This window comes from Octodon degus, unplaced genomic scaffold (genome assembly GCF_000260255.1).
Source record: "Octodon degus isolate 3935 unplaced genomic scaffold, OctDeg1.0 scaffold00019, whole genome shotgun sequence".
NCBI lineage: Eukaryota > Metazoa > Chordata > Mammalia > Rodentia > Octodontidae > Octodon > Octodon degus.
This window is the reverse complement of record NW_004524595.1, coordinates 5365868-5376929: the sequence shown is the minus strand read 5'-3', so window position 1 is coordinate 5376929 and position 11062 is coordinate 5365868. Positions and strand designations below refer to the sequence as shown.

General features: G+C 50.3%; 1 protein-coding gene across 2 annotated transcripts in view; it reads left to right on the top strand.

The window, feature by feature from the left end:
• The first annotated feature begins 7101 nt into the window (after positions 1–7101).
• Dpysl5 (dihydropyrimidinase like 5) overlaps positions 7102–11062 on the top strand; it is a 102329-nt gene continuing 98368 nt past the window's right edge. The window contains exon 1 of one of the 2 annotated variants that reach the window (XM_004627426.2): positions 7102–7211. Coding sequence is in view for 1 of the 2 variants with exons in the window: in XM_023711030.1 (XP_023566798.1) it covers positions 7935–7966 (32 nt within the window). In the remaining variant the exon portion in view is untranslated. Of the gene's footprint in view, positions 7212–7896; positions 7967–11062 lie in introns of those variants that run through there. The other variant, XM_023711030.1, reaches the window with a different exon arrangement.

Here is an 11062-nt window from a genome sequence, read left to right as displayed (position 1 = left end):
CATACTTTTATTTCTATTAGGACCATGATTTGTCTACAGTAGTTCCATATTTCACTGAACAGATAATGATATTGTAATTTGATATGGTCTAAGTAAAAAGTTTCCTCCAAAGACTCCTGTGTTCAGAGATGGAGCTTTTGGAAAGTGATTGGATCACTGGGTGCAAACTTCATCGGTGAATTAATCCATTAATGACTTCACAACTGAACATAGCGCTAGGAAGTAGGGTCTGGCTGGAGGAGATGGGTCACTGGGGAAGTGGGCCGGCAGGGTGAGTTCTTGTCCCTGACTCCTCCCCCACCTCTCTGCTTGCTGGCTCCCAGGGCTGCACAGCTTTCTTCCGTCATACACTTCTACCAAGTCAGTTCTGCTTTGGAGTCTGCTAATCATGGACTGCACCCCCTGAGGATGTGAACCAAATAAACTTCTCTTTTAAATTACAGCTGTTGAGTATTTTGTCCCAGCACCTGTAGGAAAGTAACTAAAACAAAATTACAGTTGTTAACAGCTTCTGACCACTTACCAGAGCATTCTGAATTGTTTAGTTCTCATCACCACCATACCCAACTATTAGCATTTTGGTTGCATGGGCTAAAAGTTATCTTGTTAAATAAACAAACAAACAAAAAAAAAACCTTATTCCACTCAGCCTCAGGTTGCTGTAGTTCGATCCCCACGACACTCCAGCCAGCCAAACCACCCCTGAGGGCATTCGGAGCAAAAAAAAAAAAAAAAAAAAACCTTAAAAGTTATCTTGTTAATTATAAATCACTGATTTATACTGAGCATGTACTACCTTCTAATTGGTGCCCTTACATACATTACCTCCTTCACTCCCACAGCCACTTTCTGGAAAGGCACTGAACTGTTTTCCTTGGAAATGGAGACATGGGAAAGCTGCATAGCTGGCTAAGTTTCATAGCTGAGCGAATTATCCTGGAAGGTGTCAAAAACTGGTCCACCTTGCCAAGGGCTGGGACGTGTCCTTTCTTTTTCAATCCTTGAAACAGCAGAGCTAGAGATCATGGCTGACAGCGGGGAAGAGGGGCTGGCGGGGGAAGTGAACCCCTCTCTGGTTCTTACTGTTACCTGAGGACAAACACTCAGAGTAGAGGGAGAACAGCAGGACACCTAGCTCCCTGGGGACCTTACAGAACATTCATGGGAGGCTTTAAACTCCAAAGTGGAGAAGCAAGTTCAACAAAGTCACCAAGGTGGATAGGGGTGACCACAGCAGAAAATTCCAAGATGAACTTAAAATAGCATAGCAATTTGGGGGAAAAGCAGACATAAAGAGAATCATGCTCAAGAACAAACAGCTCTGATGGAACAAATAATGAACCTGAAGTGGAGCTGGGGCTCTGCTTGGGACTCTGCTCCTTTGAGTTTTCTCAGGTTGGGCAACTTGCTGGCCTTTGCAGTCTTGCTTCCCTCTTCCATAAAGTGGGAGTCACGACATCTTCCCGTACATACAGTGGGTGTGCTTGGAGGTTAAATGAGTAAGTATCCAGGAAATCCTGAAAGAAAAAAAAGTCATCAGACTTAATGATTTTTCTTCCTTTTTTCAGGTTCTTTTCTTTCTTTCTCTTTTCTTTTCTTTTCTTTTTTTTTTTTCTTCTTGGCAGAATCAGAGATTGAACTCAGGCCCTTGCGCTTGCCAGGGTAGAGCTTATTCTGATCCATCTCCCCAGCCCCAGTTCTTTTCTTTTTGAGACAGGGTCCCACTATGCAGTTTAGGCTGGCCTTGTGCTCACCTTTGTAGCCCCCAGGCTGGTCTTGAACTCACAGAGATCCTCCTGTCTCAACCTCCCCAGTGCTGAGATTACAGGCATGCACCACCACATCCAGTCCCAGGGCCAGAACAGCATGCAGGGCCAGGGATTGAACTCAGGTCCTTGTGTTTTCCAGGTAGGTGCTTATGCCTCTGCGCTATCTCCACAGCCCTTCAATTTCTTTTTAATATGAGGTTCTCAGATTGACCTCAAATTTCTGGTCTCAAATGACTCTCCTGCCTCAGTCTTCCCAGTAACTAGGCATACAGATTATCTGTAACTCTTTATTTCATTTATTGTTTGTTTATAGTACTAGGGATTAAACCCAGGACTTTCAACACTGAGCTACATCTGTGGCACCCCTTCCTCTTTTAAATTTTAAGATGGTGTCTCACTAAGTCACTGAATTGCCCAGGCTAGGATCTAACTTGCAATCCTCCAGGTTCTGCCTCCCCATGTTCTGAGATTACAGATATGTGCCACCGTGCCATATAGCTGTAATTCTCCTGAGAGAAGTTCTGATAACTAATGAGAAAAAATAAGATCAGCAGAAGAACTGGCTTCATAAAAGAGTATAAGAAAACAGATCAAGTAAAGGTAGTAAGGGGTCTCTTACTATTTTATTTCTTTGGATTCATTTTATAAATAAAAACTCAAATTGGAGGTCAAGCTGAGGGGCTTCCTTCAGATTTTCTCAGTTCTTCACAATGGTAGAAGTTTAATACAGCATTGCATTGTGGATGCGATGGGTGGGGAAAAAGATGATTGACAGTTTGGTCCTTAGAGTGGCTCTTTTGTTCTCTGAAGGTGATTGTTTGTAAGAGTTGTGATTCTTGCTTTCATTATTATTCTTGCTAAGCCTCAAATGAATTTTTGTTAAGGGAGGAAAAAGGCATAAAACAACGCCTCATTATCCTCATCGGTATAATGTTGGCATTGTGAGACCATGCGATTTCTAGGTTCCTTTTGGTTTAAAGGGTGTGTGTGTGTGTGTGTGTGTGTGTGTGTGTGTGTAAGAAATGCAAGTTCAAAGCTGTAAATTTCTGCTTATGGGGCTAGAGCAGCTGGAATCACTCAGTAACTCCTCCAATATGCTGGTTTGTAGCCCTTCTGGTTCCAGGAGGAGACACTCAAAATTGAACTTTGAAATTTAAAAATAAAAGCAGAAAAATAAATACATAAAGCTATTTCCTCAGCCAGAAGGGATCACTTAAATGTTTGATGACTGCATCTGCATTTTCAGGGTGGTGATAAGCTGAGGGGATTTATTCTGATGGTCTCGCTCCAGCATCTATCCCCACCCTGCCCAGATCTCCTGCACTGTCAGGCTGGGGACTGCAGCACGCTGGCTCTCTTTTCCCACTGCCCGAGTCAGTGTGTCTGATTATCTCCACGGGTTCTATTTGGTTGGTTAGGTTTGGGTTTTGGTGCTGGAGATGAATTCAGGGCTAGCCACCCCCACCCCATCTCTATGTCTCCAGAGCTCCTCCATGATCCTTCTGCATCATTTCTCCCTCTAACAATGTCTGTTTGTCTTTCTTGTCCTTTTCCGGGGTCCCGCTCTGTGGCAATGACCAGGATATAGAGATTCATGGACATCTGACTCACAACTACTTTTGGCTAAGTGGACCTCACAGCATGCTTTCTGCACTAGGGTTGTACCTGAGAAGCACAAAGACCCAGAAAGGTGGAAAGAGAGGGCTTGGGCAGAACTTAATATGGAGCTCCCCAGATTGTTGAAGTCCTTTCCCATCAGTGCTCAGGGAAGGCACCAGCTGAAACTGCGGAGGAAGACACTGTGGGGGGCAACGGCTTAGCAAGAGGCCCCCCTGGAGCTGGTCAGTTTAGGAGAGCCATCTCTGCACTGCAGCACCAACCCCACTGGAGGGAGAATGGAAGGGCGGGCATCAGGGAGCACAAATGCTCAGCTTTAGAGTTGAAAGATGTCTTAAAGCAGTGTGATTTTTGGTCAAGCTGCCTATTCTCACTTTGCATTTCCTCACCTGTTTAAAAAAACAGGAGATGCTACCTGCTAGGCCGAGTTGTAAGGATTAAGTGACATATTCTAAAACACCTCATGTAGCCACTGATGGTAGCACACACCTGTAATCCCAGCATTCTGGAAGGCTGAGGCAGGAGGGTCACACTTTTGAGGATAGTCCAGGGCTTCATGAAGTCCCCCCACAGCACCTGCCTACCTTGCTATTCCCTCTCTTTCCTATTGCCTCCATTTATGGACTTGACTTAATTTCCAGGCCACTGTGAATTCCTCCACTGTCTCCCAAACATTTCTAGGCTGCCTGACCACAAGCTTTTCTCCTGTCATCTTCAAATCTCAGACCTCTGCTTATGGCTACCCATCAAATCAATACCCGGATGAAATCCACATCCAGGTCCCTCCACTTCCTGATCATCTGTCCCGGACTGATTTCTCTGATCTGAATCTCTACCCCACTTGATCTGTCTGGTCATATGAACTCTATGATAAAAATCACAACATGCTGAGTTTTGTGGGTATTATTGTAGGGAGTGTCACATATTCTTTTTTTAAAATTTATTTATTTTATTTATGTGTGTGTGTGTGTGTGTGTGTGTGGCCAGCTCAGCCCACCTGGGGGCGGGGCGGGCTGGCATGTGGTGCTGGGGGATTGAAACGTGGTCCCTGTGCTTTGCTAAGCTTGTTCTAAGTAGGTGCTCTAGACCACTGAGCCATCTCACCAGCCCAAACAGAAACTGCTACTGTTTTTCTAACTGTCAGGTTTTTTTTTTTTTTTTTCCACAACCATGGATTGAACTCAGGCCCTTGCGCATGCCAGGGAAGTGCTTATTCCACTGAACCATCTCCCTGGCCCCAGTGTCACATATTCTTAACTCTGTCATACAATTCAATAACCATTTTCGTTAAATGAATACATTTGAATGCATATTTTATATGCCAGGCAGTGGGCTATGCCCTTTATACACATTTCTCTACGAAATGGTCACACCTAGGCTAAAAGAATATATTATGATTCTCCTGTTCTTGGGATGGAGGTGGGGCTAAGACTAAGGTGGAACGGGTCACTTTTTTATGTATTTAGTACAGGGTCTACAGGGTCTCACCACATAGATCGGACTTGTAGTGATCCTCCTGTTTACAGTCTCCCAAGGGCTGGGATTACAGGCACGTGCCACCACACCCAGTCTCAATCGGGATCGAAGCCCTACCCCCTCTCCTGTGTCTGCCTAAGCAGGTGCTTTAATCCGCTGAGCTATTTGGCTGGCCTCCAGGTCACTTTTTCAAGTAGCTCAAAGGTTACTTGAAATCAGGATTCCAATCCAGGGATGTGACTTCGAACTTTTTGCTCTTTCTACTTCTCAAGAGTAAACAGGTTTAAAAACAGCTGACCAAGCAAAGATCCACTACTGAGGACATTTGCAGACAAATTTAGGTAGGACTTTCCTCACTGTTCCACACTGCCCCACAACTTCTCAGAAGCCCTTTCTTCTGTCTTGAGCACACACATCTAAACAAATTTAAAGTCCGCTAAACGCTGCAGAAGACACTTACTGCCTCTAGGGGGCTCTCTCCACCTAAGGCAAAAAGTGCAGCCGGGAGCATGTGGAAGCCGGCGGACACGACGCCCAGCGCAGTCTCTGGGTTGCACTCCACCGTCCCAAGGCCGGATATAATTTGCTTAAATCCCTGTTCTGGCAAAGCCTGGCCGGAGAGTCCATAAGCAGTGCCCCAATTTGGAACCGTTTTCACAGCTATATCCCAGGTTTTTCTGGTTTGGGGGTGCCATAGGTAGACCTCTATGCTCATTTGGAGACCACCCTAATAAACTCACTAAACCGAGGACGAAGGGAGCATGGGGAGATCCATCCTTCTTTCAAAAGTGGAGGCTCAAACCCGGTTCCGGGAAAAAAAAAATGGTGGGGGGAAGGCTCAACAGGGTAACCCAGAAGTGTGTCCCACAAATGCTAGCCTGGCTTCACTACCACCAACACCAGCACCGCCACAACTCCCAGGACTGCAGGGCGATTTTCTCTGAAAATATCCCACAGAGAGAACACACTTCAGGTTATGACTAGGGCGGGAGAAAGCCTCATCTCCACCCGGGGGAGCCCGAGTCTGCAGGGGCTTTTTCAGCATCTTTAGCGTCATCTCTGTACTGGAGTCAATGCCTCTAGAGGGAGAGTGGAAGGAAGGGAGTTGGGGAGCACAAATGCTCAGTTTTGGATCTGAAATATGTTTCAAAGCAGTGTGATTTTTGGGCAAGCTGCTTATTACTTTAGATTTGCTCAACTGTTAAAAAAAAAAATAGGGACCTGGCACAGGGTTGAAGGTTGAGAGGCTGCATTTCAACGCTTCGCGACGCCCTTTGGGCAACGTTCAGCGCAAACAGGGAAATCATTGATCCGCGACTAACTAGCGTTCTCCAACTTCAGCAACCAAGGCGGGTCCAAGGCGCCAGGCGCGCAGAGCGGCAGCGCCGTCCCTCTCCTTTTACAGACTTGTATTTTGTTAAATTACGTTCGTATTTAAAAAGCGAAGAAAAATGCTGAAGCGAATTTAGATTGGGCTACAAAACATTTCTAGAGGTTTCACCATCCTTTGAATGGAGACTCCAGAAATAGGATAAGCAGCTTGGGCCTGAGAGGTCGCGTTGCAACGCCGGGAAAATCGTCGCCATCCAAAGAATGACCCGGAGAGTCGAGAGCTCCGAGGGGGCAGACGCGAAATGAGGAGGCCAGAGGGGCCGTCCGCCCGGGAGAACAGTTTCCCCGCAAATGCCGCCCAAGCCCGCTGGATCCCCAGCGCGCCGGCGTCGCAGCGGGCCTGGGCGCCGACCCAGCGGCCTCAGCTGGCCCCAAGGCGAAGGCAGCTCGGCATTGTCTCCGCTCCCGGGTGGGGTTCTGCCTGGGGTGGGACGACGTTTGTCCCCGGGACCCGCCCCACAGCACTCCCAGGAGACCCGAGCGGCAGCGGGGCCCAGGGCCCGGGCTTTGTTAATGTCGCGAGTCACCATGGAAACCCCCAGGAACGTGGATCTGGGAAGGATAAGAGTCTGCGGGCTCCCGGGCCGCGCCCTCTGCCCCCGCTCGGACCCTGCGGTGCAGCGGCGCCTGTCGGGAGTTGTAGTCGTCAGGCGGCCTCAGTTCGCCTAGCGGAGAATGCGGAGCGCAGCCTGTCCCCGCCTTCCCTTAACCTGCGGGCCAGAGGTGGGGAGCGTGGGGAGGAGCCATCCGGCCAGTGATTGGCTGAGGCTACGCCCAGCCCCCACCGAGTCCCCTCCCCCGCGCGCCCCCTCCGACTCCCGCGGCAAGCGCGCGAAGGCAGCCCGGAGCGAGCGCGCGAGCAGCCGCCGCCGCCCTGAGCACCCTAAGCTCCCGCGCCGCGGCGAGATCTGGGAGAGAGCCGCCGACGGACCCTCGCAGCCGCAGCATTCCGGACGAGTGGGTGATGGCGGGGGACTGTGGGCTTTATGTTCTGGGTGCTGGAAAATCCACCGACCTCCGTCTCCCTGAGGGGGCGCACAAAAGGGAGGGGACAGGGGTGCACCTATGGGCCGGGCTTCAAGGGACGCGGCGGGAGGTGTGGTTGGGACAGGGGGCAGCAGCTGTGCTACACTGGGGCGCAGGTCAGGTCCTCTCTGTGCGCCCTCAGAGCCCCGTGCTGTGCCTAGGCGTTCAGTGTGTGCTCGTGAGATTCGCAGATTACCCTCGTGAGCAGGCAGCAGGCTTGCAGGGACTCACTCAGGCGTTCACTGGACGCCCTTCGCTCGATCTTCGACGTGCAGTGAATGGCTAGAAGGCTGGGCCTGTCCTGCCTTGTTCCAGGTCTGCGCCCCCCCCCCAATCCATTACGCATTCTCTGTGTCGCCCCGGGTTGGGATCTGCCCAGCATTGACCTGCCCGGATGGTGGTCTGCTGAGTGGGCGTCTGCGTATGACGCTCTAAACTGCCTGCAAGGCACCTGCTGGAGCCACAAAGGCAGCCCGCTGCTGCCCTGCCCTATCTGCGGGCGCCGACCCGGTCCCCGCGCCAGGGCCGCCCTGCAGCATCTATCTGAGCTTGCGAGACCGTCGACGCCCTGGGCCCGGGGAAGGGACCGGAGTCTGGGCCCAAGGAAGCCGGGAAGGGGAGCGGCGCAGGCGGAGGTCCTAGGATTGAGCAAATATGGGCAAGGCTGGGGAGCTGGGTGGGGACAGGTGAGTGACTGGGTCCGGGGTGGGGGCGGCAGGGAGGGGGTTAGTGAGGGAAAGAGAGGGGGGCGGGCCTGCGAGGGGAGAGAGGCGAGGAGCGCGGTGCAGGTGGCGCGGGCGAGGCTGGGTTGATGGAGGATGGCGACTGAGGGTGACTGAGGGTAGCGCGCGGGTGGAGGCCGTCTGGGTTTGAGGAGGGCAGACCCGAGGGGGAGGAGACCGGCGCTGCGCGAGGTAGGGTCTGCAGGGGGACTGGTGCTCCCCGCTGGGGAGGGCGGGCCACCAAGCTGGTCTCGGGCCTGAGGACGCTCGGCGCGGCTGGCAGGGCGCGGTCGTAGGACCCGGCTAGGGGCCCAGGATGGCGGATCCCGGACGGGGTGAGGCCGCCCCGAGAGGAGCTTTGTTTCCCAGCTTGGATCAAGCCCACAGAGACTCGTGGAGAATTTTGTGAGGATCCGCAGCGCCCCCCGGCACGCCCTGTTCTCGCGGAGCTGAAAGGCTTTGCCCAGCGGCAGATGCTACCAAGGAGGCAGAATGGGGGGGGGGGCGTCTCCCGCCCCCGAGACCCGGAGAACAATAGCGGGCCCTGATGTCCACTGGACGTCGAAGCAGGGCCCCCCAAAATTCAAGAGTGCAGTGTTCTGTTGCAGAAAATGCATGTGGCGAAACCTCAGGGCACTGCTTTCTCTGGTGTTTTCTTGGGGCACCTGGCCCCTCCAAATCCCAAGTGGGAGTCTCGCCTTACCCCCAAGCTGTGGAGCCGGGGCATGGGTCCCTAGTCCTCAGCTTTTGGTGCCTCCTGGCTGTTGGCCAGCAGCTGAGACGCGTGGTGCTTAGGGGCTCCGAGCCGCGCGAGGTCCCAGAGGCTGGGTGTCTCCTCGCTACAAAGCAGGCTCCAGAGCAGCCGGCTTTGTCTCTGGAGATGGCCCAAGTCTAGAGGGTCTGCTGTGCTCCCTTGGGGTAGCAGTCCAGGCTGATAGGGCTTGGGGTAAAACTGGGGAAAAGCAGTCGTTCGTGGGGTTCCCTGCTGAGGTTGCCGCTCTTGTTTTTAGAACCTCAGCTGCAGCCTGCAGCCGGGTACGCTTCCCTTTGCTAGTGACCACACCCAACCTAGTTGGTCCTTTGCAGATTTCGCTAGTATTGTCTGCTGACCTAAGAGTGGGAGGGCTCTTGCCCACGGGAAAGCAGATGAGCAGAGTGGAAACACGGAGGGCTCGGCAGAGCTGTGGCGATGTTCACAGCTGTGCACACAGACTTGTGGCTGCCTAGGCGCCGTGCATGCCAGAGCTGCAGCGAGTGCCCTGACACAAGAAATGTCAGCAGCGAGCCCCACTTCTGTTTTGCAAGCTTTCTATGATAATTGTTTTGCTGATTAGTTAAAGGTGAATCTGAAGCATAAAGCTAAATTAATATATTATTTTTTTAAAAAAAACAAGGCAAGATAAAACAGCTAAATGACAAAACATCAAGAAACTAATCATGTCACTTGGGTTACTCTTCAGCTAACCAATGAGCCTTTGGCTCTCTTAACCAGCCTAGAAACCTCAGGATTTTCTTTCTTAGGCAGGTTGGTGTCTAAAGTGAGGGACTGTGTGTGACTATTGGCTTTGACCTGGAACAAATAGTAGTTGCTGACTTGACCTCTTGCTGGGGTTCTGACTGGCCACAGAAAACTGGCAATAGGCTACCTCTTGCAGGTTTCCAAAGATGGCCCTTTGAGGAGGTGCCTCCAAAAGTTTACAAAAAGGATCTGGAAGAACTGGCTACAGTGTTTCTCCTTGGATATTTTAAACTGTATTTTTACTAATCAAATACAAATATATGTATGTATGTATGTATGTATGTATGCATTTATGTGTGTATGAACTTATGCATCCAAAGTATGTAAAAACTAGAAAGCTCAACACTGGAAAAATCTGAGTATGTCAATGTAGACATCTTGTGAAGGAAGTGTTTTCATGTCACTAACTTAAAAAGAAAAGTTTCAAGAGGGATTGCTCTCTTGGTTTATTCTTTTTATATTAATTCTTGGAGTTCTAACATACTGTGTTTCAATGAAGCCACTCCTGAACAGGCAACATGACTCATTCCTGATGGAGGGGAGTCTGTGGGTGGAGAATGACAGTATGCCCACCTGTCTTGTGTTTTTTGTTTTGTTTTTTTTTCTCCGAATGCCTTCAGGGCAGGTTTGGCTGGCTTGAGTTGTGGGGATCGAACCACAGCAACCTGAGCCTGACTGCTTTGTTGAAGCAGCCACTTAAAGAACTGAGCTAAGGGGCAGTACCCCCCTCCCGTCTTGATTTTTGCAAGGAGGAAGAAAAAGCAGCGTTGCCACCCATTCTCCTCCTGTCACTGTCACCTTCAACTGAGGCTGCTCCTATGAACTCAGGAAGGGAAAAGGGTGGTAGCCCAAGAGAAAAAAAAAAAAAAATTATGTCCTCAGTATTCTGGGGTACTGTTCTTTTTTTTTGGGGGGGGGTACTGTTCTTAACTCTTGTGTTAGGACCTTGGCTAAGAACAGAAAGATGTCCATGGACCAGGAAGTCCTGGCCATTTTCACCATAGTCTCTCCAAGATGCAGACCTCAGCCGAGGTAGTCCCATGATTCTCAGTGTGCTGCATGTGCCCATTTCTGCATACAGTTACAGAACAAGGCAGGTATACACAGATGGCCAAAATGGAGTTTGGGACTTGGAATTCCCACCTCTAGGCAGTATCTCCACCTCTCTTCATCATCTACCTACAATGGATATCTGAGAATGTTCCCTCCTCAATAGTACCTCAGGCCCAGGACTTTAGTTCCTTGGAACTGTAGGCCAAAGGACATCATGGTGTGGGCAAAGCTTGGGCCAAAGTAAACTGCTTTCACAGAACTTCAAATTAGGACTTAGAAAAATACCAAGAGCTGAACAAGTTGGTATTGTTAGATGAGACTAAGACCCAGTCTTTTGCATACAAAAATTTACCAACTTTTTTTTTTTTTTTTTTTTTTTTTTGATTGAACTCAGAACCTTGTGCTTGCCAGGGAAGCACTTAACCTACTGAGCCATCTCCCTGGCCCCTATCAACTTTTGATAGAGTCTGATCCTGTATATCTTTTTG